The sequence below is a fragment of the Brienomyrus brachyistius genome, unplaced genomic scaffold (assembly GCF_023856365.1).
Source record: "Brienomyrus brachyistius isolate T26 unplaced genomic scaffold, BBRACH_0.4 scaffold35, whole genome shotgun sequence".
NCBI lineage: Eukaryota > Metazoa > Chordata > Actinopteri > Osteoglossiformes > Mormyridae > Brienomyrus > Brienomyrus brachyistius.
In genome coordinates this window covers 756,304-784,077 of record NW_026042310.1, presented here as the reverse complement: position 1 = coordinate 784,077, position 27,774 = coordinate 756,304, and the positions used below count along the sequence as shown (strand labels likewise).

The 27,774-nt window shown below is 50.6% G+C and overlaps 1 protein-coding gene across 11 annotated transcripts; it reads left to right on the top strand.

The window, feature by feature from the left end:
- Window positions 1–12: 12 nt before the first annotated feature.
- On the top strand, window positions 13–27,430 carry LOC125721842 (serine/threonine-protein kinase MARK2-like). 11 transcript variants are annotated; one of them, XM_048997974.1, is made up of 21 exons: window positions 13–141; window positions 468–1,120; window positions 11,819–11,989; window positions 13,335–13,388; window positions 13,788–13,836; window positions 14,105–14,170; window positions 15,881–15,951; window positions 16,154–16,210; window positions 16,378–16,614; window positions 16,928–17,047; window positions 17,302–17,401; window positions 17,543–17,655; window positions 17,869–18,004; window positions 18,225–18,367; window positions 18,461–18,549; window positions 19,556–19,681; window positions 22,126–22,164; window positions 22,284–22,532; window positions 23,428–23,454; window positions 24,875–24,913; window positions 25,970–27,430. In XM_048997974.1, the coding sequence occupies exons 2-21, from the start codon at window positions 1,070–1,072 to the stop codon at window positions 26,394–26,396; spliced, it is 2,364 nt and encodes a 787-aa protein (XP_048853931.1). In that variant the 5' UTR covers window positions 13–141; window positions 468–1,069; the 3' UTR covers window positions 26,397–27,430. The 11 variants fall into 11 exon arrangements, with proteins under 11 accessions (XP_048853931.1, XP_048853935.1, XP_048853929.1 ...); XM_048997978.1 differs by lacking the exons at window positions 13–141; window positions 468–1,120 and adding an exon at window positions 1,686–3,176; XM_048997972.1 differs by lacking the exons at window positions 13–141; window positions 468–1,120 and adding an exon at window positions 3,199–3,506.
- The last annotated feature ends 344 nt before the right edge of the window (window positions 27,431–27,774 follow it).

Here is a 27,774-nt window from a genome sequence, read left to right as displayed (position 1 = left end):
CAGCGGCCATGTTCCCTGGCGCCTGTTCCGGTACTTAGGCTCAGCAGCAGATGCAGCGTCGGCTTTCGGGCACTGCACCGACCGAGTGCCGTCCGCCTTCGGAGATCCGCCGACTACCCCCCCTCCCGAAGCGCTCGGAAGGTACGGAGCACCTGTGCGTACAACCGGGAAGATCATGGCTGCTTTTATAAGACGTTGATTTTTTTTTCTTTTCTCCTTCCTCTTCGACTTGCAACACCCCGGCCATTTCTTATTGCTGCAATATAATCGACAGCCTTTTTTTCCTGACTTGGGGCGACTTTCAGATTATTTCTCCGCTGGCTGCGGTAATGCCGAGGTGTACGCGCTGCCTCCACACCCGGATTTTCTTCTTTGCCCGCATTTTTCTCCCCCTTTTGCGACCTCATTCTTCCTGATCCACTAGTTTGTTTTTTTCCCCCCTCCCCGATTTCTTTCTCCTGTCGAAGGTCGCCCGAGTCCCGCGAGCCGGCTGCCACTCGGACCGAAGTCTGGATCCCCGGGCCCAGTCGGCACGCGCCAGCCGAGCGTGAGAGCGCCGCCCCCGGAGCCGCCGCGCCCGGCTGCCCCCGCATAGCCGGCGGACCTCCGCTCCCCTCCTCCCTTCATCCGCAGCCGGGACGGATTTAGCGGGTGGGGAAAGAGAAAACACCACCCCGATGTAACAGATGACGTTCGTCGGAAGGCCCCCCACCGCTTGCACCGGTGTTTTATCCTTCGCGATTTAGCTCTCCGACAGCCTCCCTGTCCGTTTATCGTTTTTTTTTTAAAGATATATGACTTTATCCGTCGGTGGCTGAAGAGCGAAGCCGCCAAGGGACTTGCCGCCGGCCAGCTGCTCTCTAGCCGGGTGCCGATGGAGGAGCCAACTTGTTGATCGCGGCGTGTGTGTGTGTGTGTGTGTGTGTGTGTGTGTTTTTTTTTTTTTTTTTTTTTTACACCCTCTTCCTGCTGACAGCTGGAGATCGATGTGCTTCGGACCCTGAGCAGCTTCCTCTACCCCCTCCCTACTTTTTTTTTTTAATTTTAATTTTTGTTTTTTATATAAGACATGTCAACGCCGACGCCATTGCTGCCAGCCGCCGAGCACTCGACCGGCCAGGTAAGGAGAGCCGCGGGCGTCCACTGGGGGGGACTTTCGGTACCTACCGGGGGGGCGGCTAGCCGGCTGCTTCGAACTACCGGTACTGTATAAAAATGTGATATTTAAAACACATTTAATATGTCCGGACATGTCTATCCCACACCGCAATTGAACTTTTTGGAGTGACCGACGTCGAGGGGAGGAGAGCCGTCACACCGAGCCGGCCAGCGCCGGCGATGAGCTCGGTTTCTTTCGGTTTCGCTGCTTTTTTTTTGCTGGAAACTCCCACGGGGTCTCTGATATTAACCGATAACATGGGGGTGTTTTAAATTTTTAATTTAATTTCACATTTAATTCCTGTCAGTGAGGAGCATAGTCGCGTATCGCGACGCCGGCTCGCGCTTGCGGTTATACAGAGGCAGCCCAGATAAAATGTTGTTTGCCTCGACTGAGTTTCATTTTAGCTCGGTTGTGGTGCAGTTAACTAGTTGGGTGAGTAACTAGCTGGCCGCGCTTCCCCTTTTCATTGCCTACCGTATGTGTAACCCCCCCCCCCGGACTCTTCGGGCCGCTTGACGCGTCCCGACCTGCAAGTCGGCTCTCCTGGGTAACGCGGGTCGATGAACCGGCTCGCCGGGCGTTTTTGCTGTCGCCCTAATCGCCTCCCCAGGTTAACTAGTTAAAGGGATCACTAGTTCGCCGCCTACGAGTAATCAGAGACGCGCCCGACACCCACGGGGGCCGTTTTTCACACACGGGCGGTGCGACTTAATGTAAAGATGGCTTTTGCTGGTATTAAGAAATGTCTGGTGTTTAAATCAGGGGGATCCGTTCCAGACATCCCCTTTGGTCGCGCTATACCGTGTCGCCTAGGTGATCGTGTAACCAAGAAGCCCGTTTAACTCATCATAGGGACATTACACCCCCCCCCCTGAACAAGTGCTTCCTAGAGTTTGACCAGGAAGTGTAGTACATCTGCTTGTAAGGGGTCACTGTTGGAGTCCACACTGTCTGTGTGACAGCATGGACTGGAGGTGACTGGGATAAGCTGTCCATCCCATAATATATTTGCTTAGTGGCATCCCTAGCCCCCCCCTCCCCCAGTAGGGGGCCATTGCTGTATTTGAGACTCTTGTCTCAGCTGGGTTAAACCAGATGGTTACTGGTTTTATTTTGGTGTGTCTTATTGCTGTCATTCTCCCTATTTGTGGAGTATGAAGTCCAAACACCCTTAAGGAAGTAATTTTGCTAAGTTTAAGTGGCACAACTCGTTAACAGCAAGGTATTCTGCTATTGATGCCTGTGCTGTATGCAATGGACTGCTTTGCTTTTTAATATGAGGGTGCTGTATGTAGCTCAGTGGGTTAAGACTCAGTGGGAAGGTCACCAGTTCGAAACCCAGGGTTGGCAAAGTAATTTCACTACTGGCCCCCTGAGTGAGTTCCTTTATTCCCCCCTCCCTCAAGTGCTGCAGGGATTGGCTCCTTTCACAAAAAAGTACATCGCTTTGGATCAAAGCATCTACCAAATTAATGTCAAATGAAATTGCACTCATAGCTCCTGGGATAGGCTCCGGACCCCCCGCGACCCTGCTTAGGACAGGCGGGTATAGAAAATGGATGGATGGAAATAATATTATCCCTTTTTAATGTCTGTAATCCCATGCGTATCTGGAAATTTGAGGCGAGTGCATTCACTTGAAGTTCATAATCGCTCTCTGTTGCTTTTGCTTGCTTTTTGCCGGTGGGCACCAGTGTAAGCGATCAGGATGAAGGTCTCTTTGGCGTGCGTGTTCTCTCATGGTTCACAGCTTTGTCTGTACATCACGTTTCATGACATGCGTGTCGTGGCTTGCGTCAGGGGCCCATGACAAAAGCGATGCCTCGGCCCCTGAGGGCCGGCCTCCCCAGCCCAGCCTCTGTAATCTGTGAGGCATCCGGCCCCGGCTCTGCCCTGCAGATCTAGCAGCGGCTCCGGCTTGCTTAAGAGGCGGCCGGGAGGGTTCGATTGGCCTGCAGGAACCGGAGCCGTAGTCGTCATTGTTTTGCCCTCAACTTGTGACAAGATGCTCGAGGTAAAAAAGCTGTCGTCAACGTTCTGCTCCGTGCGGGAACCCGAAGCGGTTGGTTTGGCGCTGACGTTGTGGGTGTGAGCCTTTTACCTGAGTGTCGGTGTGCCTCACTCTAGGTGGAAGTGCTCTCCCTTTTCTCGATTCCTCTCCCCTCTCTCGCGAGTCGCCGTGGATCAGCTTGTTGCCTTGGCCCGTCTCGCTTCGGCGTTCCCTCGACGCGTGCTCCGGGCCTGGACTTATCGGGGGGAATCTCCAATGTCTACGTCGGCGCCCCGGATGCCGCGGCGGCAGGTGGGGGAAATGCCATCCAGGGAACTGGGATTCCCGTACAGAGTACGTTTGGCTGCTCAGTCTGTATTCGACCACGCACTTGAGTAAATCGTGATGCTTTGTGGTGTGGTCGTGTGTAGGATCGGGAGGTAATTTTGGGGGGATAAAAATGCCGCTAAAGCAACTGCGATAATATAATAATAATCTTACAGATTTAAACTGGATTGTTTCAGGAAGTAGCTCATTATGGTCTTGAGATGAAATAGAAATGGTGGGTTGGGCTCCAACCGTTCAGCTGATGTTAAGATAAATTAAAGAGTTTAGGGTCGTTCATGGCTTTCGGACACTTTGGGAAGAGAGGAACGTTCAACGCCCGTTCCGCTGTCTGAAAACCGGCACGTCCAGTCTCACTGGGCGTGGGAATCTCTCCGGAGGGGAGTGCCTGTCCGTCATTGTGTTACGATTGATGTGCATGTATGGGGGAGGGTGGCTGCCTGCCTGTTTCGTTTCCAGGTTACTTTGTCTTTTGTTGTGTGAATTACTCGGTATTTCCGATCCAGCATTGGTCACTGTTAGTATATGTCTCTGCCTATCATACAACAAATCAGTCCGTTTGTCACCTTGTCTACGTTTTCCATATATATAAATTTATAATATTTTTAGTACAGGGGAATAAACAAATGTGAGAAAGCAACAAAGTCATGTTCAGTTTGCGGTGATGTTTCCCTCTAGGCTCTCTGACAGACTTTTTCTGTAGACCCCGTTTGAAAATGTTTTGTTTTGTATAATTATCCCCCCCCCCCCCCACAAAAAGCAGCTAGAAAAGTCAAATGACAAGATTATTGTCAGTAAAGAGCTCTCTGAAGCTGCTGGACCTTGATCGTTTTCCCGTGAGTTCAGATGAGGAGTTCACGTCCTCGGCTCGGCGTTTGAACTTGTCACTGTTGCTGCTTTTGTTTTGATTGTTTGTGAGATAACATGCACATCTTGTGATGGAAGAAGCCCTCTGAATGAGAGGGGAAGTTCTGTGGAGGTTGACATGTCTGCTTGTGCAGTCTCTGCCTAGCGAATAAACAAACAGAACGCTTCTTTTCAAACTTACAGTTTTTATCCCATGTGTTTTTAATGTTTTGAAATGGTCTTGCGTATTAGGTCATCTGTGGGATTTACTAGTGATTTGTTTTCAAAAGTAGCCGATTAAGGAGCTGCTTCAGTATCCAGCTGTGAGACTCAACAGACCCTCTCCTGGGACTAGGATTGGCAACCTATTGGTTGCAAGCATACGTTCTTAACTGCCACCTTACCCAGTGCCCCCTTGGGGGGGGAGGGGTGGAGTAAATCGAGAATAGAAGTGAGGGCAGGGGTAGTTTAGATGTTGTCTGGATCCTGGCTGTCTCAGTGTGTGGCCTATGAATAGCCCCTTGCGATATTTATACCCCAGTACTCAAGCCACAAGCCTAACCGCACCCCTTTTATCACCCTGTCCCCCACCTGCCGCCCTTCTGTCCCTGCCCGCTATGTTTATGGCTTCTGGTGCTTTGGGTCCTGTCACAGGCCGAATTGCATGTTGCACTTGCGCAGAGCCTTATAGCGGAAAGCGGGATCTTGGGGTTTAAGAAGTTGGGTCATAATGTGAGCTTCAGGGAGACATCAGCCTGACATCATTCGGCACTGTCTGGTGAGTGGGGCACGGAACACACCTGGCAGCTGGAAGTTCAGATTACTCGCCGTAATAAATGTGAAACATGTTCCTTATACTATTTGCATGTAGCTGAACGAGGCTGAATGTCCCTGCTGTTGAATTTCACTGTAGGCTGGTGATGTCTAAGCTCTTGATTTAATGTGAAATGTTACACATTGAGTGAATGAGGCAGGAGTTAGGGGGTGTGAAGTCTGGTTAATAATTGTTGATGCCTGACCTGCAGTTGACAGTGGAAATGAAACTGCCAATTGTTTGAGAAGGGGTTTGTAATGTGTTTGGATTGCGTTTTCGCATTTCTCATCTTTGGTAAGCACAGGATTCAAACCAAAGACCTCCTGATCACAGGCACGGAGGTCAAAGCCTCCGAGCCACAAACCCACCGAGCCGCAAACCCCAATTTGGTGACTTATCTGGCCCGGAGATGACGATGTCAGGCTATCTGGATACCGAGTGGCCATTAGGAGTTGCGGCGGGCATCCAGACTTGTAGTGTCACTAAGCACAGTCCCCAAAAAACTTGGAAACAGTTTGTCCCTGAGATGGGATCAACGCCCCGCTGGACCATCTTTGGCACAAACTGGAACGCAGAATTAGGCCAGGCTGGTTTTCCTCAGCAGCGTCGTTCGCTGGAGCTTTAAAGGTGATATGGGCCATGAAACCTGCAGCTTCCTACCCTCAAGATGGTGAATTGGAGCTGTTGCCAGGGCTGGCGGCGGCCCAGCAGGTGCTGCTGGTTCATAACCACGTTTGTCGTCTGACTTGCGGTTGGATCCATTCCATGCAGACCCTGTTGCTGTCTGTTCAACTGTGGTTACCAATAGTGTGTAGCTAGATCCAGGCCACCAAATCTTCAGCTGGAGCAAGAAATTAATGGTTGAAACTCGGCTGAACCTCTCACTGCTTCAAAAGCCGATCTTGCATTGTGCGTTTTTCTTGTCCTAGTGTGTCGTCGACGTTGCAAACCAGTGTGAGTGCGTATGTTGCTTGCTTCGCTGTAGCTGCTGGGCTGCTGCGTGTTCCTGGTGGACGTTTTTCGAGATTGCTAGGAGCCCAAAGAACCTTTCCAGGAACCTGCAAAACATTTGCAGTGGCCTGATCTGTGTGCAGACCTTACTGCTTCACAGCTTTACGTCACAGTTGGGGGATGCTTTACTGGAGCATTTCTGCTGAAGGTCCCAGACCTAAGATCACAGCAGAACCCGTCCAGTCTCCTTTGGGTTTCGAGTTTGCATCCTTAATGGTAAAATTATCCACTAAATAGGTTTAACTTGGGCCCCAGGTGCTCATTGCTACCCGTGTCGAGGCCGGGCTGCCCGAGGGGACGCAGAGGACAGGGGATATGCGTCTGTCTCTGAGATGGGCTGGAGATGGGTCAGGCCCTCTTGTCTGCAGTCACTGAGCGGCCACGTGCATGCTTAAGGCCATCCTTTGACATTTTTTTTTTCCTCCGTGTACCCTGGTTCTGTGATCCCAATGGCTGTTTGCTTGGCTCATCAATTGCACCTGGCTTGTATTCTGAGAGCGACATCGTCCGTGTCAGCGTTGTATAAGAGACGCGCATGCTTTCCGGGCCTTGAGGACGATGATCGACTTCGCAGTCTGATTGATGGAGGCTCTCTGGGTCTCGCACTCCCTCCACCCTATACAGTGGGCTCAACGCTGCACCCTTTCTCCTTCCATCTCTGCCCCAATCCCTCTTTCCTCCCTACATCCAACTGTCCAGTCCGTTTCCCGGCTCCTGCAGGTCACCTCAGCATTCTGAAGGGAGCTTCCCTGCGTCGTCTTTGCATTCTACATTCTCGCTGTGTCTCCATTGCCTGCCATCTACTGCCTCTCCAGTTGCCATTTCAAGTGTCGCGTGTCTGGGAAGGTGGCATTCTCTCTCTTGATCCCCCTCCCCCTTTCTGTCCTGTCTGTTCACAGCTTTTCCTTCAGGTGTCAGTTTCTCCTCTTCCTCCAGCCGATCGTCTTATCTCTCTGTGCGGTGATCCTCAGAGCTGAACCCAGATTGCTACGTGTTAACTGTGACTCGCTGCATTGGTAGTGCTGCCCATTTCTATGAAAATGTCTAACCAAAGACCAGTGGGTAGCTTTAAGTCATTAATGTGCATTAATTTATATTCCTGAACGGGTGAATATCGGATACCAAAAAAACTGGCCTTCATTCTCTGGCAGGGACCTGCAATTGGAATCTGTAGTTTTATTTTAGAGACTCGAGTGTATTATTATATTATGGTGTCTGTATTTCTCTTCTCTCTGGAGTATTATTAAAATGTCCCATTTTTAGAAAAATATTCAGTTTATCTATGGAGAAAAATCAGGATGGATAATGATTTGTGGTGTGATTAGTTGAACTGCTGATTTATTTTTTTTTGCATAAAATTCACTGCTCCCTCCCTTTTAACCTCTCTGGGAGTGTCTGGTCATAGCTGTGTTACACCCCCCCCCCCAAGCAAGCAGAGCTCCGAAGCCAAATTGATGACAAAGCACCAGTTTAAATCAGTTTATTTTATTTTTCTTCCAAGTACACAGGGACCCCCAGACAGTCCACAGTTTTGATTCCTCCCGGCTTCCTAAACACCTACACCAGGTATTTGGAGATCTTGATTGGCTGAGAGGGAGTGAAAACATGGACTGTCTAGTGATCCCCAAGGACTGGGCTGAGAAACCCTGATTTACTCTGACGCCAAAGTAAGCTAGCAGAGAGCTGCTGGGGACTCGGGTGTTTCCCCATTTTATTAGGCACTGTTAACCTGGGTGGCTGACATCAGGAACTGTTGGATTTCGGTTTTGGGGAAGCCCAAAGGCATCATGGTCCGTAGGTCATGTGATGAAGCTCTATCGTCTTAAAAAAAAATAATAAAAAATTCTCGGGTAAGAATCTTGCAGATTTGCCATAAAGAACATTCAGGGGGGGTCTGAAGCCCAGATGTACTCTGTCACAAAAAGCTCACCCTCGGTATTCTGGGTGAGAGCTTTCCACACTCCCGTGGGGCTACTGAGCTAGAAGGTGAGGTGAGACAGGCTCGCTCTGGAACCCGTGCTTGTGTGTCATACCCAGCCCTTGGTGCGTAATGCAGTAATCTCACGCAGAAATGGCAGCAAGCCGCCCTCACCTGGAGAAGGCAGTGAGGAAGAGGTTCCCACAGATAAGCACCGGGTCTGATTACAGGTCCCTCTGACTTTCATCCGATGCCAGCCAGATGTTTTTGTGATTCGGCCGGACTGTCTGATAACGTGTGTGAGAAAGCAGGGTCTGAAGAGTCTTGGAAGACTGGTGGCTAAGGGCCTTGCTCAAGGGGCCCAATGACAAAGATCATTCTATTGCTCCTGGGATTCAATCCGACGACCTTCCGGTTAGAGGCACCGCGTCCAAACTCAATAAACCACGCACGCCACACATTTATTGACCTGCTAGCAACTTGGCTTTTACTTGGGCTGCAAGTGGTATTTATGAGATTGATAAAAAAAAACAAGTGTGATTTATGGCTAAATGCTGATTCAGCTGGCTTGAGTTAAGATCCCTGTGTTCTGAATGGCGGCGGTAATGTCAGAAGGAACAGCAGGGAACCGCTGGTGTTGTGCGTGACGGTTCTCCGTCCCCATGGTTGTGCGTTTGTCCGTTTTAATGCCGATGTCTGTCTGAGCACGTACCAAGGCAGCTGTTTACGTGCCACCAGTGGTCCATCTTGCACGCTAGCGCCACAACGAGTGATACACACAAGAATTCTGCGTGCGAGTCTGCAAGAAAGGCACGAATGCCGAGATAGGAGGGAATGTGACTTTCTGTTAATCTTCTGCTAACAAAACGAGAAAAACGGCACATGCGCCTCCGCTGAGTTGAATCTGCAGCGCTGCTCAGGTTACGGCGCACGGTTTCGGAGGCGGCTCGGGTTTCTGCCTGAACCGGGCCGCTTCTGAGCCCATCTCTGGAGAACTCGGTGTTCTCTGTAGGTGCGAGGTTTGAGAAAATACTGGATTTTGGTCACGTGGGCCCACGCTGCAGGTCTCTGAAAAGTCTCTTCGCAAAGAGTCAAATGTTTTGGGGATAATCAGCGGCCACCCCCACACCATTGGGGCATTCGGGGTTTCTGTCCCCCGGCCTGTGTGTGCAGAGTCTCTCCCTCCCCTGCCTGGCGTGTTGCTGCTTGTCGCCGTGGCTTGATCCCGCGCTCTGCCGCTCCCCTGGACGAAGCCAGACTCGTTCTGCCAGCTCCTCACGCTCCCATACGCCGTCATCATGGCTGTGTTACGAAACTTCCTTGCATTACCCAAACTTCCCTGTGAGCTTCTGTCACTGCCCTGGGGGTGGGTGGGTGGAGGTAGGTGAGAGAAAATGGCAAAAGTATGACGAGCTGAAGCCCTCAAGAGCATGTTTATCGAGGCCTCAACCCGTCTGCAAAACATTTTGCAGTGTTTTTAACCCACGTGCCCCTGTATGATGTTGCCATTTGCCTCCATCTTCTTTTGCATGTGATATCAGAAAGTCACCACACCTTACAGGAAGCCTCACAGTAGCTCCTTGGGGGAGCTTTTGTCCCCTGGGGAAGCATCGGCGAGCATCTGATTCGTGTCGTGCAGAAGAATGAGTGCGTGGGTGCGGAGGAGGAAGGAAGTGGCCTCGGCGAAGATGGGGCGCACGTGTGTCTCGTCACCGCTTGGCACCCAGGCCCCGCGAGTGAGAGAGGGCGCGCGGTAGCTGCAGGGGTGACTCCCCGTGAGCCGCGCCTCCCATCCGAGCCCCCCCTCTTATAGCGGGTGTTTCCCGATAACCGCTGATCTGTGTCTGCTCCAGTGCGCAGATCGAGGGCATCATTTGGCCGAGCGCCACGCTAACAGTTACTGGGCAGTTACTCCTTTTGGCTTTTTTTTTTTTTTTTTTTCCTTTTCCCGTAGTCATGGTGATAGCTGGTTAGTGGCTTGCAGAGCAAATTGCATGGTTTAAAAAAAAAATGGAAAAAAAAAGAAACTGCTTCATCTGGCAGTAAAAATCGCAATGGCAGGGCCTTTTCTTTGTGTCTTTTGCCTCTCTTAGGCAGCGCCTTCTTTATTAATTACGAACGTTCGCGTGCCCCCAGGAAAACGAGAGATCAGCATTAGGGGCCTGTAGAGGTAGGTTAATATTTTAAAATTGAAAGTGGCATGTAACTATGCTTTTGCATGCTGGTCTCGCTTGTTTTGAGCAGCGTCGAGGTTGTTTTCTCTCATCGCCCGGACACATCCAGTTCGGGGGGAACCTTGAACGGAGTAACGATTCGGGCATCTTTCGTGTGAAGCCGTCCCATGTTTTTAAATATGGCCTCTCTCAAGGCCATCTTTGGCCACATGTACGCCCGTCCCGTTCAGCTTGTCTTGCCAGTCCGGATGAGCATCTCTCGGCTTTCTTTTTGACGTCGGGAGCTCGATTTCCCCGGAAAAGCCTTAGGCAGCATCTGTGCCTGCTGTTTACGCCCGAGACAGTGTCACAACTTAGGAGACGATGACATGTGACCTAATTATAGGGCTGGTAAAAGGTCACACTGCCTTCCGATCTCACCTTGTTAGTTTTTGGCACAGGAACATCTGGAAAGACTGCTTTTATGTTCTTAAAATGTTCCAAAAATGCTTGGGGTGGGGTGGGGATTAAGTATGTAGGGATGAATTGCATGGATCAGTGGTTCCGGGTCATCTGTTTATATGTCGTCGTTAAGGTGCAGTTGGATTGAGCTATGTGCAGCTTGCAAGTTTTATTTTTTTTTTTTTAACAGGTTCTGGAGAAACGTATATGTTATTCCGGTGTGCACCTTTTTTGGTTTCCATGGTTTCTGATGTGTCAGAGGCCCACACATCTGCTGCAAACAAAATGTATATCAAACGGACAGGCTCCAGTCGAGCTCGTGTAATTTTAAGCTGCGGGGATCGCGTGTCCATAAGGGAGTTTGAGTTTTGATGGGGCTCCGGATTTCGGCCGCATATTTCGCTGATGGTTTAAATGCTTTCACCCATCATCTTTATTTCTGGCCGCGTGTTCGCGCTTTTGGGACGTTCTGTTTCCTCCGCTCTCCTATTAGTGCTCGCCCCGGCAAAGCGGGCGAGAGCACAGGCGTCCGAATCCCACACACCGCCTTTCCAAGAAAGATCCGTCGCCGACGAGTGAGTCAGTCTCACTTCTCGGTGATAACAGACAGGCGGAATGAGATTTTCCTTTCCGACGTTGGGATCTGTGAAAAGAAAGAGTGCAGCTCTCTGTCATTTGACTTTCTTCTTGTTTTCAAGATTTTTTTTTTTATAATAAGCAGATCTTCACTTTCTCTTCCATTTGATAAGTTTTAGTTGATTTGAATCAGTTCCGTCTGAGTAAAAGCCCAGCTTAAATGGGGTGGGTGGGTGGTGTCAATGCGACCTCCTAACCCCTGTGGAGGAATGCCGCGCTCAAATCACTACTTCTACGTTGACCGCGATGGGTCCTTGTGGCATGTTTGTCTCTGTGTTTGAATTCTCGCTTCCCCAGTGTGTCAACGCTTCAAATACTCTTGTGGCTCTTTATCTTTAACCTAACCTGACCTGATCATATTCTGCACTGGGTTGTTCTTCCCTGCTTTTATTTAGTTCATTTCATTCTTGGCTTTCTTGAGTCTGTCTGTGGGAGTTGCCGCTGTCAGAAGGTTGACCTCTCTCCCGTCGCCTCTTTGCAGTCACACGCAGAGTCCAAGGTGGGGGGGCGTCCCAGCATGCCGCTCGGCCGGGCCCCCATCGTCGCCAATGACGAGCAGCCGCACATTGGCCAGTACCGGCTGCTGAAGACTATCGGCAAGGGCAACTTCGCCAAGGTCAAGCTGGCGCGGCACGTGCTCACTGGGAAGGAGGTGAGGCCCAGCCGTAGAGATCGGACACCGGGAAATGTCGAATTGCACTGTATTTGCATATGGTCTCTGAATTAACTGTTTTTACATTTGTGTTGAGTGAATCCTCCTTGCTTCTGGGATGCGAACCTATGACCTAATGGTTCCACATGTGCTCGTTTCTTAATCATCTCAGGAAACAGTTCTGCCTGATCCATGTTATTTCAAGTCCAGCTTATTTTTTGTGGTTCCCCCCCCCTTGAAATGTTCACCTGTCACCTGTCATTTCTGTCATTTGAAATGTATGACCTCTCTGGTCATACCCCATGCGATGAAACGGGCTTTGATGTGTCCCTGTCGCCAGGCTGCCATGTGGGAAAGTCGATGATATCGCACCCGTAGTTTTGTGATGACTTGGCTGTCTTCTAATTGGCTTGGAAGGGGTCGCGTTTTACGTCCCTAACGTAAGTTTAGACTCGTGTTTATGGTGTGAAGCCAGGCTCCTTGGGGGGGTGAAGTTACAGGGCCGTATGAGGCTGGGTCATATCTTGCTAACGGATTATTACTGTCTCAGCAGAAATGTAACTTTCTGCTGTTGGCACATGTCTCATGGGCACAGTTGCCGTTTAGCTGCTGTTTACCTGTAGACTGGAAGTGACCCCTGACCCCTGAGTCATTTTATCCAGTCGGTTTGTAACTGGATCCCACGAACCAATCAGAAATAATTGTCTTCTGAACTGTGTGTGTCAGTCTCTTTGGCATTTGATTGGGCTGCTGGTTGCTTTGTTGGCCTGGTTTGGAAAATATTGTTGCTAATATGTGGTGACAGGTATGTAAATGGTCTGAATTAGTAATTTAAGTATAAAGTGCTTCGGTATACCGTGACCGCATTGTGATGAGTGTTTGTGGCTAGCTTACTGTGTGACACCGAGAACACATTTCAGTGTGATGTGATGTTCTGGGGGTGTGTAAAGGGGGTGTGTAAAGGCTGGAGGAGGGGGGGGTGGTTTAAAGATTCAGGTTGAAATAACAGGTAGATGATGTAAGAGTGGATTGCGGGGGCAGGGGTTGTTCGACTGTATGTGTGAATTGAGATTAGATGGTTCAGGTTCCTGTTACATCATCGACTAAGTAAGGTCACTCATCATACACTCATGTTTGTCTATTACTCACTGCTCTCCCTGGTTTATAACACTGGCCAGTGGTTTCTCTGTGGGTTTATGTCATGCTGGATCAATGTTCACTTCTGAAATCCGTTTTGGGTGTGCATGTCTGAATTTTTTTTTTTTTTTTTTTAAACCCCCAAATCAGATGCCTTATGTACGATAAACGTCACCTGGTTTAGAACCCCTGTGTCCCCTGACTTTAGGTGGCTGTGAAAATCATAGACAAGACTCAGATGAATTCATCCAGTCTGCAGAAGGTGAGTGACAAAAATTGCTGACCCCACCTCTCTTGTAAAGCAGGAAGACTTTATTGTGATGGAAGAGCGGGAAGCGATTAACCCATAATTAGGCTCTTAGGCTTCCTGTGCTGTCAGATGGGTGTGGTCAGGAAGAATGACTGTCCATTGTCTTTTAATTCGGTGAAATGAATAAACATCACCCCGCAAAACCATAGAAACAGCAGAAAGCTAGTAAAACTCGTTGTTGACGTCTGGCCCATAGAGACAACCGGGTGCGGTGTTTGTGAAGTAGACGCTCATAGTAAACATGTGGCATGCAATCACATGACTGCAGTACCGCTGCTCAAGACTGGGGGCGCCATCGAGTCATCCTGCCTTTCCCCTTCCTCTGTCTCTATCTGTCCGTCCGTCCCACAGCTCTTCCGTGAAGTCAGGATCATGAAGCTGTTGAATCATCCCAACATCGGTGAGTCGGAAAGAGCCGTGTGGCCCGGCCCGCATTCTCACTGAGTGCCGGTTCGGCGTGAGGCAGACAGGAGGAACCTGAATGTTGGGTTACCAGGGAAATTATGGCTTTGCACTTCCAAGAACACCTGCATTGTGGGGCCGGTTTGTGCAAGCTGCGTTCTGTAAACAATAGAGGGAAGTCAGTCAGGCAGGCAGTCGTGTGTCTTTACGAGATCGTCGTGCCATAAGTATTGTCAAACGGTGAAATCGTCTTTCCCTCTCTGCAGTGAAGTTATTCGAAGTGATCGAGACTGAGAAGACGCTGTACCTCGTAATGGAGTACGCCAGTGGAGGTGAGAGCCTCATTTGATTTAGTGCCCTCCCCCTGGCCGGATATTTACGGAGCTCTAAAGGAACCTGTCTGACTCTGTGACCTCCCCTGTGTCCGGAGCACAAGCCTCCAGCTGCCACCCCCCCCCGCCCCCCAGCTGCTTTCCTGCTGATGGCAGCAGTTAGACCTACTCCAGCCATGTTTACTACTGAGGTGTTCTTCCTTTTTCTCTCACTGCCCCCCTCCCCAGCTGTGCTGAGAGGCTAAATCCGCCCTATATATCCGTGAGTTTCCATCTTTGATGCTTTGCAGGTTTCTTTAGATATCAGCACACACAGATTTTGGGTTTAGGGGGCCAGTATTCACTTATAGTTTGAATCGGCCCTGTCTCTGTGCTGCGTACGGCGTTCCGGCATGGACGCGGCCGGTGCACGCCTGCTTAATAGCACACCTCATGGTCCTGGGTGCCATAGGCGGATGTACAACCTCAGAGATGTATGGCTTGCTCCTGTAGCCATCCAGCGCGTCGTGATTTGTGGATCGAAGGATGGTATGCTGACTTTGACTGTGGGTGCAGTGAAAGTGGGAGTAAGGGGAATGCCCAGGGTGTTGGGATCTGAAGTCCTGCGTGCGTGACGGACAGGTACATGGCGAATGAATGGGCTCGTCAGCTGAGTTTGCCCCGCCTTGGGATGTCCGTACAGCTCATCGTCCTGCATGAAATGAACAATGGGGGGGAACTGCAGCGATTATGTGACACGGCTGTGCTCACTGTCACACTTCAGGAGCCCTGAGGACGTTTTTGTTGAACTCGGTCACATGGGAATGACAGAACTGGTAGCGCCTTGGACTGGCTACTGAAGTTATGCCGAAGATCAGGGTTCGAGTAACGTAGCAGCTAAATGTGACTTAGTCAACCGTTCAGGGGATTTTGGTCGTTGATTTCACTCGTGGGTATAACTGAAAATGGTTGTGGAGTCTGAGGGCACTGTGAGGGCCTTGCACCGGCGTCACTTAAGCTGTCCTGACTCACTCCGCAACAAGACAGGACGCGCTTCTCCCAGCCCATTCCTAGCGTTACGCGGGTCAGCTCACCCATGTGTGCTGCTTTGACTCTGGTGTTAGTGTGGGGTGGGGGTGGAGCCTCATAACCAGGGCGGGTGGGGCTGTGATAATAGGATGCCCTGAGGGGGCAGTGCTCTATCGCTCTTCTGTAACGAAGGGAGCCAAACAGCTGTGATAGTTACAGGCAGAAATACAGGCTGGGGTGTCTAGCAACCCTATCCCCATCGTTCTGGGATTGGGGCGTCAGTCAAAACCAAATTTTTACTCCCTGGCTATGTGCCCGGTTGCCGTGGTAAAATCCCGGCTCGGAAAGGAAACGGGCGACTGCAGCTGAACGTGGGCAGCTCTGGCAGACCCATGTGGGTCAGCCGAAATCCCGCTCCAAATCCCCTTCCTTGGCCCGGCCAGCGCTCCTTTTTATTGGTCCCCTGGGGGTGACGTCACCTCCTTGTGATTCAGGCACGCCGTTGGGCGTGTTGGCGCTCGCGTGTGGGAGAAGGGGCCGTCGGCAGCACCTGCACCCAGCGTTGCGCGGCCCTGACGGGGTCCCTGGCTGCGCGCAGTCTCTCCTAACCTTGCGTGCGTGTGTGTGCAAGTGTTTGTGTCACTCTTCTCCCCCCCACTCGCTTTTCTCATGGTATGCTCCTGCCCTTCCTCCACGCTGCAGGTGAGGTCTTCGATTACCTCGTCGCACACGGGAGGATGAAAGAGAAAGAGGCCAGAGCCAAGTTCCGACAGGTGAGACCTCCCCTGGGCCTGGGTGCCGTGTGCCGTTTCAGCCAGCAGTTGGCGCAGCAGTTAAGGATCTGTAACTTGATGGCTGCTCATTCCAGTTCCTGAAGGTGTCCCCTGTTTTATGGGGGAAAACTGCTGTAATCCTGAGCTTGACCAGTAAGACAGGAGGGTGCTAATGACCCGGCTTGGTCTGTTTCCCCTGCAGATTGTGTCGGCCGTTCAGTACTGCCACCAGAAGTACATTGTGCACAGAGACCTGAAGGTGAAGGAGTGCTGGGAGTGTGTGTGTGTGTGTGTGTGTGTGTGTGTGTGTGTGTGTGTGTGTGTGTGTGTGTGTGTGTGTGTGTGTGTGTGTGTGTGTGTGTGTGTGTGTGTGTGTGTGTGTGTGTAACATGCCTCCTGCTTCCCGCCCACCCCCCCCCCCCGCAGGCAGAGAACCTGCTTCTGGACGCCGACATGAACATCAAGATCGCCGATTTCGGCTTCAGCAATGAGTTCACGCTGGGGAACAAGCTGGACACCTTCTGCGGAAGCCCCCCCTACGCCGCCCCCGAGCTCTTCCAGGGCAAGAAGTACGACGGGCCCGAGGTCGACGTCTGGAGCCTGGGGGTCATCCTCTACACGCTGGTCAGCGGCTCGCTGCCCTTCGACGGACAGAACCTCAAGGTGCATACGGGAGCCCCCCATGCAGGAGGGACTCAGGGATACCGGCCTGATTCCCCCCACCCTCGCTTCTGCGCCCGGTTCTCTTCTGGTTTCGACTCTCCTGTCCTCCTTTTTAATCCTCCTCTTCTCTGTCAGACCTGGCCTGGTTCCCCTGCTCACTGCTTCTCTCTTCCTGTTCCCTTGTCCGCTGCTCTTCTCCTTTTGACCCTCCTGTCCTCCTTAATATTATTATGTTTTTGTTTTTTTTTTTTTAAATCCTCCGCTTCCTCTCCTCCCTCGCTCACCGGCCTGCCCGGCTCCCGTCCCCTTCTAGGAGCTGCGTGAGCGAGTTCTGCGGGGAAAGTACCGGATTCCCTTCTACATGTCCACCGACTGTGAGAACCTGCTGAAGAAGTTTCTCATTTTAAACCCGAGCAAGCGGGGCAGCCTGGAGGTCAGTGTGGGAGCCTTGCGGGGGCCCAGGCGTGTCGTGATCGGTATTCGACCCTAACCCTCACCCACTGGGCGTTGGGATCCCTGCAGTAGTCTTGCTCTTGTACAGTTGAACAACTTCACTCCAATAAAACATATATATATATATATATATGGGCACTTTTCACAGGAGTGGTTTCATTTGAAAACTGTCTCACAGAAGTCCAGGTCCTCGAAACCCCCCTCACTCTTTTCTCCGGCGCTTTGGTCCAGCAGCAGATCATGAAGGACCGCTGGATGAACGTGGGTCATGACGATGAGGAGCTGAAGCCTTATGTAGAGCCGACGCCCGACTACAAGGACCCCAAGAGGACAGGTATGCAACGGGGGGTGTGTGGGCCACCCTACCGTGTCTCACCATGCCTATCTGTCTGCCATCCCCCCGTCCTCTATCACTTAGCGTGTTCCTCTCCTTCCTGGAGTCCCGCGGGCCTTAACTTACTCCTCCCACCCCCAGATGTCATGCTGCAGATGGGCTTTGCCCTTACGGAAATCCAGGATTCCCTGATCAGCCAGAAGTACGATGGGGTCATGGCAACATATCTGCTGCTGGACTACAAGAATTCGGAGGTTCGTAGAGTTCGCCTCCACACCTCTGTTCGGTTAATACTGTAACCATGTGACTGCGGGGGTTGGGGGGGGGGGTGGTCTGAGATGATGATACAGTCCAGGGGGCTCGATATGTGGAGGCGGGGGAAGTGATGACACGCAAGCCCACAGGGAGCGTCATCCATGACGCCGTGAGTCACGCCCGCGTGATGATGCCACTTCCTGTGTCCTCAGCTGGGTGAGGGCGTAAGCCTGCCGCTGAAACCCCGCCCGGGGGCGGAGCTCACCAACAGCAACGTCCAATCGCCGCCACTGAAGGTACAGCGCAGCGCCTCATCCAATCCGAAGCCACGCCGGGGTGGCGAGCAAGGTAGGACATGGCGACCGTGCAGCAGATCTTGTCTTCCCTGTGTGTGATGCTATCTGTTTTTGAATCTCTGTAAAAATCTCCTCCCTCCTCACCCCCGTTCATACTTCTCCAAAACACATTACATCATGTTCTTTTCCTCATCTGTTTATGTGTTTGTGTTTTTTTTTTTTTTTTTCTTCTTTCATATCTATGTTCTAATTCTTTTGCTTTTTCTCCTCAGGTTCTTCCTCCTACTCTAAGCGTTCCCAGGGCGACAACAAGTACGCCGCCGAGGATTCTGGGAGGAAAAGTTCCAGTAGCTCAGCCAAAGTGCCGCCCAGCCCTCTCCCCTCGGGGAAGAAGAGCACCCCCACGCCCTCCACAGTAAGCCACATCACCCAGCCTCCCCAACGTCTGCCACTGCGACCCCGTACCTTGAGTGACCCCCCCCCCCCCCCCCCCCCCTCCCCACCACAGAATAGCGTCCTGTCGACCGGTACAGCCCGAAGCCGGAACTCGCCCATCGCGGAGAGAGCCACCCTGGGCGTCCCGAACGGCAAGGAGAGGTACGCCCCACTGCTCCCTCTATATGCCCTGGGAAGGTTTTTTTTGTCAGCTCAGATGGCAGGAGTCCCAGATTGGGCTCATTTTTATACACTGCAAATTCATCAGAAACAGGCGACCCACATCACAGGTCTGCAGGGGTGGGCTGTGGGTGGGAAAACGACCTCCAGGTTATCAGGCTGACGTCCCAGAGAGTGTCGGGTACCGCGCAAGACGGGCACTGAGGGCCACCGCAGAGCCCCGGTTATCGGTACTCTTGTGCAGGGAATTAAAGCACAGCGGTAGGTACTGGTGATAACGAGGGAAAGAGCTTGGCGCCGATTCGGCGCTTCCTGTTAGTCCGGTACTGGGAGCAGGTACACTGCATGCGCCTCTACAGCGCTGCGGAGCTGCCCCATCTTTGCTGGTCCCTCGTCTTCTCCCTCCGCTCTGATCGAAGCCCTTGCACGTCTTTAACCTCCAAGTCAGAATTTGCTTGCTGAGCTCCGCCCCCCACCAGCCTCTGATTGGTCAGCCCCAGTTCACCTCCTGTTTGGCCCGCAGGCTTCTGTCCAATCCGCTTCTTCAGCATATCCCTGTCCTTCCTGCAGCCCCTCTCACTCCACCTCTCCTTCCCGTTTCTGGTTCCTACTGTTTGTGTGATCAGAGCACATCCCTTCCGCCCGGGATCCTTGCGCGTCTCTGCGTCTGGCTGCTACCTCGCTGTCGACGTGGATCCCGTTTTCCTAACGCTGTCCGTCTTCAGCCGTCTGCCCTCCCGTGTGGCTTTTTTTTTTTTTTTTGGCCGAAACACTGATCTGCCCCCTCCTCATATTAACAGTGATGTACATTGGTCGCAAACCTGCTCTGCGGTTTCCGTGGTTCTGTATGTGTGCTGGTGGCCCCCACATGTCTGATCTATCTGTGTCATTCTCGTTTTGTGGGATCTAATTTGTGCCCCATCCCGACTCACACCCAACCCTGCCGTGGGGTTGGGCTGGGTTTTCTCCTTCATTCCCTCCCCCTCAGCCTGACCACTATTGACTCCCAAGCCTCCATGGCCACCTTCTCCTCTTCCTCCCATCTCCGACACCACAAATCCTTGTCTTCCTCCTCCCTCTCCAGCCCCCCTGACCTTCAGACATCGCGGTCCAGGCAAGTGGGACTGCATGACAGGTTGGGGGCAAAATGGGATAGGAGCAGCTGCCTTCGCCTGGGGGTAGCCGCCCTTGGTCTGAGCTCCTGGTGCACTGAGACTCCTCAGCCACGATCTTCTGTATGTGGCAGCTAGCTAAATGTCTCATAAAAATGTCATTTCAGCAGTACCATAGAGAACCAAAACTTGGGTGAGGATAGCATGAGTTTCCTCGTATTGCTCCATTAAATTTCTTTTTTATTTTTGAAGACGGTACATGTAAGCCACGATATAAAGTCACACATTTATGCCCATATATATTTAGATGTCCACATGACTCATTTCTTATGTACTGCATGTGCTCAATCAAGGAATGTTCCGGTACTTTCCTGGAACGTCCATAAAGGCGTGGGATGCGTGTGTGCATGTAGTGGTTTAACATTTGATGTGATACCGTGGACATATTTACCTTGGATGTGACATGGGGGGGGCCTGGTTTGTGTTTGGGGAGGCGTGCTCTGTTTTGACCTTTGGCCTCTGATCTCTCAGTCCCTCCTACATCCGTCTTCTCCCTGGCCGCTCGCTATCAGCCTGGCCTGCCGCGCATTCCCACTCGCCACTGTAACATTTACGGGACGGGAACCTGAACGTCCTTGTTTACGTGAATGTCTGAGGGGAAGGAAATATGGGTGGTTTTGCGGAGACTCGCCAAGGTTCTGTCTAGCGCATTCTAACCACCAGGTGGCGCATTCCTGACTCTACTCATCAGGAATCTGCAGTGTGAATGGGCCTTTCATTTTGCCTGATTTTGCTTGCAATTTTAAAGAAGCGAACGTGAAGATTCCTGAACCGAAAGGGTCAGAGAAATGACAATGAAAGTTCATTGTCTCCTTTGGAGGGTGCTGGCATTGAGGACAACAGTATAAAATATGTAGCGGTAGATCTTCACTAATGGGCACTGGAGCCTCGTGCACCCTTCACGTTTCAGCTTGCACGTACGGTCCGTGCACTATCATGCACACAGACTGCAGTACACACACCTACATTTGTCTGTGGAAGCAGACAGCTACGGTCCATGCATGCATGCATGCATGCATGCATGCGGCAGTAATATTCTGCCGGACCAGGAAAGGGAAGATGTATTGCAAGACGAAAAACGATGCAAGCGGTATAGGGAAAGTTTTTTTTTTTTTTTTAACTGTTTTAAAGTTAAGTTGAATGGTTATAGTTAAGTTTTAAGAAATGTGACAAAATTAGCGATGATGAACAAATGTTGCAAATACACTGCACTTAATTGTTTTGTTGTATGTGAAATGTTCTTTTAGTGCAGGACATATCAACCGATGTACAGTGGTAGCTCAGTACTCGAACTCATTAGAACTCGAATTTCTCAAGTCGAACCAACCAGTTAAAAAAAAAAAAAGACCTAGAACTCGATCTAAATCTCAGAAGTGGAACCGTGAAGGCCGACCTAAGAACTTGTACCCGCGGGGAAATGAGTCAGGCGACGCGTCTCTCGACGGAAACAAAGGGGAACGCTTCAGTCTCAGCCTCGCATGCGCTGTGATAGCATCATTTGTTGGTGATAGTGCTTTTTGTATTGAAAATATCAGCTAATACCCTGTACTTTTATATCATTTTGGTAGCCATTGCTCACCAAAAAGTTACACAGTAATTGTACGATTTATTTATTTATTTTAAACTTTACATATTGTTTGGATGCCTTTATTTTCTTACTTGCCAAATGACTGTTTTGATAAATGTGCTTAGATGTGTTGCAGTATATGCTGCTCTTGTTTTATCCTGTTCTTTTTGTGTTTAAATGCTAAAGAAAAAAATATATATATATATTTAAGCATAATTGTTTTGGGGGGCCAGGAACCAATTAATTGGTTTTCCATTATTTCTTATGGGGAAAATTCCTTCAGACCTCGAGCTTTTTAGTATTCAAACCCCGATTTCTGAACGGATTAAGTTCCTGTTCCGAGATTCTACTTCTCCTTTTCCCAGTGTTCGCGCTGTTTATGAATTTTGTGCACCTAATTATCTTTGTGCTTCTGCGGCGATGAGAAATATATATATATGTGGGTAAATCCACACCTTCTCACCCAAGTGTGTCACCCGAAGGCATCTATGCTGCTACTCATTTAACGCCCACTCGGTTTCCTTGCCTCTGCGGGGTCGACATGCAAAAAGTTTGCCCAACACCAGGATCTGGGCTGCACACGCACCGTCCGCGGGGACACCCCTGATGATGACATTTTTACGTCACACGCCCTGTGCATGGACCGTAACGGCATGCGGAAAAGTGATTTGTGCGAATTGGCCTTCGCTGTGCTGGTGGTTGTCCGTTTTTTTTCTAAAGCTGGCATGACCGCTTTGTGCTTGTGCGTATTAGCAACCTTCCTGTAGGAGGGGCTCTTGAGCAAATTCCACATGATTTTTGACGGTTTTATCTCTCAAGGTTGTTCGGTGCTCTCTGTGCAATGTTCGGATCCTCAAGGTAATGTTGTAAGTCCGACTTATCGACTTTGCTGTGTCGATCTGTACACGTTAAAGGCTGTGAGGAAAGTTTTTTTTTAAAGACTGCTTTTTTTGTCCCTCCCAAAAATGACTCCATAGCGGCCCCCAGAGGATGCCGGCGGCATCACCCTCGGCACAGAACATCAGCAGCTCCACGGTGACCAACTTCTCCAGAGGGGTGGCTATCCGAAGCACTTTCCACGCCGGCCAGCGGCCCACGCGGGACACTCAGAACCCAGCCTACAATGGCCCCCCTGCTTCCCCCTCCCTGTCCCATGGGAACAGTCAGCCCCGACGCCCAGGGGCCTCGGGCATCTTCAGCAAGTTCACCTCCAAATTTGTGCGCAGGTGAGACCCCATCCTGTGTTCTCTGAACCTTCTACGGTCTACAGATAGACCATAAGTGTCCCCCCCCCCCCCCCGGGGGACTGGCCTCATTATACTGGCAGGAAACTCCTTTCTTTGCACGGAAATCCGTTCAGTTCAGTTTAACTTTATTTGTATAGCGCATTTTCACAGCATTGCATTATCTCAAAGCGCTTTCCATTATCCCAGGGACTGGTGATCTTCACCTTTTACATTTTTTATTTGGCAGGTACTTTTTGTGCAGAGCAACGTAGTACAAGTGAGGCAAATGGCACATTGCAAACACGCATGCTGTCGAGGGGTCCACTAGAGTTGAGTGCAGGTAGATTGAGCTTCCAGTGAACGCCCATGTATGAGTGTAGGCAATTTTGGAGCAGGATCCACACAACATCTTCCAAAGAAAGCAACAAATCTAAGATAACTGTTCAAGAAGTGCAAGATTAAGAATGTTCAGGGAATATGGCGCGGTGTCAGGTTAGTGGAGGTATTCCTGGAACAGATGGGTCTCGAGGCTTTTCTTGAAGGCGGAGAAGGGAGTCTGATGACCGGTTGTGTTTCAGCAGCTGTTTTCACCGTCGGAGCCGCACATGGGGTCTTCATGTAGGATCAGATGATGCTCTTGATATTTTGATTTACCTGCCAGCTCACTAATGGCACTGTGAACAAGAAAGGTGTGGTCCAGTTACTTATTTACCACTGGGCCCTGTCCTCAGTGCCACCTCGTCCTGCTCCCTGCCGTCATAGAATCTCACGCTTCTTGGGTTACAGACTCGGCATGGGAGCCCATCTGAGGTGACCGATATGGATTTGGCTCGCACCTGCGTCGGTGTACATTTTCCTGTACATGTCTGTTTACATGCCGCTGTTTTTTTTATAGAAATCTGTCCTTCAGACTACCGAGAAGGTAGGCAGTAAAGAAGAGCGCTCCCCTGTGGTGGTGTGCGTCATTACTGGGTTCTTGCTCCTTTCCCGCCTTTCTTTCCCTTTTAAGTTTCACCGACACTAACACTGAGCATCTGCCGACGCCTGACTCGTGGGGGCCTCTCTGTCATTCTGGTTCATCGGCCTCTCCCATTTTCCTGAAAGATTGGTTTCAGTCATAGGGCGTGGCCTTCAGATGGGTGTGGCCTATGAGGTGTTTCATTCATTAAGAAGGTGTGGCCTTTTACAGGGGCTGTACTTAGCAGTGTCTATCTGCAGTGACGTGATTAGCAAGCAGGCTGTGGAATGCACACTTGGCCTACTGTGTTCTTGACTGGCTGCTTCCCGTGAGAAGTAGATGCAGGCAGTATACATTTTTTTTTTTTTTTACTTTTTTTGCAGTATTGCTATTGACCAGCAGATGGCAGCAAACAAATCTCCTTTTCCAGAATGTATATATGGTGTTGGATGCTTACGTCACATTTATACTAGCACTTGTTTTCCCTCTCCCTCAAAGATTATGAAGCCAGAGGTTTATTAATGTTATTAATGACAAAACTTGTGAAGTTACCACATCCACTGTTTTATAGTTTGTATATTAGAGATGAATGGCAAGCTCAGTTCAAACCTGCACTGTTGTCCTGGATGGACAGGGCATGCTGCGGGTGGAGTGGGGGAATGGTGGTGGTTTCTGGGGGGCTCCCTCGGACCTCCTGGCTTTTCTTTCTTAACCTCTATGTGTCAACATTAAGAAATCTGGGCGTTGTCCATCACAGACGTCACTCATAGTATTATAGCTATGACGGGACTAGATACATAATTTAAACAGGGCTGTAGGGTGTTTTCCATGGGAGTGAGCTGGTCACTGCTGGTTCATTATGAAACTATCTGCAGGTTAAAATTGGCTTAAGGCTGAACCTGCTGTGACCAGCCCAATAGTCCAGTAAATATACAGGTTACACTTGGGATAGTTAAAATATTTCTCTGGAACTATTTCTCAAACCAGTCCTTGGGGGTTTCCAGACAGTGGACATTCTTCCTTCCTCCCAGGTCCCAGCACACCTAAACCAAACAGTCAAGCAATCAGAAAGCTGGGAGGGGTGCAAAAATATTAACTGTGTTGGGGGTCCCTGAGGACTGTGTAGAGAAACATAGCTCTAGAAATGTTCTGTATTCCGGTCACCCGGATATCGTGCAGGGCTGCACCTGCCTAGGTCCAAGAACGGGCAGCATTTCCGATCACATGTTCCGCTCCAGGAGAGTGTGGCTGGGGCTGAGCCTCAGGTACATAACAGACTAACCAGAGGTGTGGGCCTCTTTGGGTCTGGGGTGTCCTTGGTGAGGTGATTAACCTTCTCACACCGGCCGTGCTCCAGCTAAACTTGTGTTGGTTTTCCTTTGAGGAGTTCACACGAGGGAGATGATCGGCACGAGTCCACCAGGTGAGAGAACGAAAACATACCTATTGGTCGATCGGGGACATCCTTTTGGGAAGCCCTGATTGGTTGAAGAATAATTTTGAAGTTTTAACTAAAGACCATATAAGCAAATTGAGTAGGTCATCCTGAAATGAACAGTGTGCCTTTAATACTGTGGTTCCTCAGCTCATTGTCTATATCCTATGAGAATGAGGTGGTTTTTTTTTTTTTTTTTTAAAGGGAGGCCTGCAGGTGCATGCAAACACACACGTTCAGGCTCGTGTTACATTTCATTCTCTTCATGGGGACTTAACTCACTGCATTGCTTTGGTGAAATGCATTCTGGGAAATGCTAAAGTTAATGAAATAATTCGATGCCTTCACTGTTTTTTTTTTTTTTAAAAAAAAGGGGGGGGGGGGGGTAAATCTGAAAATGTAAAGGGTGGGGGGGGGGACACGGGACATCTTTGCAGTGTCCCCCCAGAACATGTCTCCATAAAGATGGCTAAAAATGAATGCCGTCGACTGACTCAAGTCCGTGTCAGGAACTCCCCACACCTGGGAGAGTTGTGCCGTTAGGCTGTGTGCAGGTGCACGGCCATGCCGCACTCGCATAGCCCCGCCCCCTGCTGCCAGATGCCTTCCATGGCGGCGCTGCAGGAGCAGCAAAGTAGGTCAGGTCACTCTGTAGCGGCATGGTGAGTTTTCTGGGTCCCAGGTGTGTTTGGGAGGAGTCCGCTTCTGTTCCCATGTATCAGTCGCACCTCCTTCGCACGTGCGATCGTCTGTTTATCTCGTCCTTCCATCTTAGTCCGTCATTTGGTGCCATCGTCTTCCGCTTCTTCTTTTCTTGCTCCCAGGGTTGTATACAGGGGTGGGGCCACAGGTCCACTGGACCCAGTTGAAAGCAGATTGGCCTGTGCCGCCGTCACTCACCAATTCAAAACCTATCATTGGCTAATATGGCACCTCTTATGCCCCTCACCTTAGAAAAATCCTTGAGTCACTTCTGCTCTAATTTTTTTTTCTCCCATCTCTTCCTCTTTCATATTTTGTTGCGCATTTGTCCCCCACCCCTAGGCCCATGCTCAGCACTGCTGAAAAGAGCGAGAAAGGAGCGGGAGGCACACACGGCCCCCCTGGCGACGAGAACAAGGACTCACTGGCGCCCCCAGTGGGCGGCCCGGTTCACAACCCAGGCCCCAAGCCGCGCTCGCTACGCTTCACCTGGAGCATGAAGACCACGTCATCCATGGAGCCCGGCGAGATGATGAAGGAGATCCGTAAGGTGCTGGACTCCAACAGCTGCGAGTACGAGCTGCGCGAGCGCTACATGCTGCTGTGCATGTCGGGCGAGCCGGCCAGCGACGACTACGTCCAGTGGGAGATGGAGGTGTGCAAGCTGCCCCGCCTCTCGCTCAACGGCGTGCGCTTCAAGCGCATCTCGGGCACCTCCTTCGCCTTCAAGAAGATCGCCTCCAAGATCACCAACGAGCTCAAGCTGTGAGGGTGGGGGTGGGGGGGGGGCAGCCAGGGAGGATGGAAGGGGAGCTGGCGGGAAAGACAAGGAACAAGCCGACCATGTGCTGGAAGTGCCGAGAGCTGCCTACAGGGGGCGCTGTTTTGTGGGGGTTCCCTCTGCACCCCCTCCCCCCCGGTCTCCCCCATTGCTCCAGGCATCCTTCGTCCTCCCTAACCTGTGGCATTTCTTTTATTTTTTTGTTTTTTGGTCCCTGTTCTCCCTCGTTTCTTGACCCAGAGTTGTGCCACGGCACCATGTTACTTGAGTACCCCCCCCTACCCCTTTCACTTGGACCGCCATCGATGTACGGTGGCCCAGCTGTGACACTCCGAATGTGAAATGCGTTGTGGCACCTGCTGGGACTCAACTGTTACTTTATCGGTGACCTTGAAGTCACTAGTGACAGTCTGAATAGCCCAGTGATGCAGAGAGAGGAATTATGCCACCACCACCACCACCTCCCCCCCCCACCAGTGCCATTCTACAAAAGTTTGTCCCCCTGCATCCCCTCACTGCATCTTACTGGAATAGTCAAGAGTGCAGATTTTGGGTATTAGTAATTTTTTTTTTCCTCATTTTTTACTGCAGGGGTCATTTATTTTAAGGGCCAATTTAGTAATTATCGGTGGATTGTATTGTAATTAAGTTGCTGGATAGTCTCACACTGCTGCACTGGAGTGAGTCAAGAGTTTTGTTGCCTTTTTTTTTCCCTCAAGAAAATTATGAATATTATAAGAATAAAGTTCAATGATTTTTTTTTTTTTGTGTTGCTCAACTTCAACTTTGTATAGAGGGAAATAAGCGACTCTCAGCCGAATCTTGAATCCTGGATGCAGACTCCGAATATGGGACTGTAAGTATGTGGGCATCTCTGTAACCGTACATCGCTGCAGAATAAACGTCACTCATGTCTTTTAAGTGTTTTAAATAATGCATCAGTCATCCATATCTACCTTATGGGTTTTCTACAGCTGCTTGTATATAGGGTAATCAAATAAAGGATATGGTTTGGACAGGGCCATGCCGTGTTGCTCTTTAGTGATCTGCCTCCATGCGTGGCTTGAGAGAGGCCGTTCAACTGGTTACTCGCCTTTCTCTACTGATGCAACTTGCTGACTAATATCTGTCTGGTTTGTCAAGTTGTCTGTTTTGAATCCAGTGGGAACTGAGGTGTTGGCGGGGGCGCAGTGTGCAGCTTAACAGGTTACCTGTGGTCGGAAGGTTGCTGGTTTGAATCCCAGGGTCAGCGGTGTGGATTCAAGTTGAACGCTAGCGTGAGGCCCTTAAACCCAGTTGCTCCATGAGCTGGCTGACTCTGCCTTCTCAATTGTACATCGTCTTGTATAAAATCGTATGTAAAAAG

What these genes read in the sequence shown, in the direction of transcription:
- LOC125721842 (XM_048997972.1), top strand. Translation starts at nt 3,429, where the DNA reads ATGTCTACGTCGGCGCCCCGGATGCCGCGGCGGCAGGTGGGGGAAATG. An exon ending in ACGTGCTCACTGGGAAGGAG is followed by an intron (nt 11,990 to 13,334) that starts GTGAGGCCCAGC and finishes CCCTGACTTTAG; the next exon opens with GTGGCTGTGAAAATCATAGA. An exon ending in GTCCCGAACGGCAAGGAGAG is followed by an intron (nt 18,550 to 19,555) that starts GTACGCCCCACT and finishes CCTCCCCCTCAG; the next exon opens with CCTGACCACTATTGACTCCC.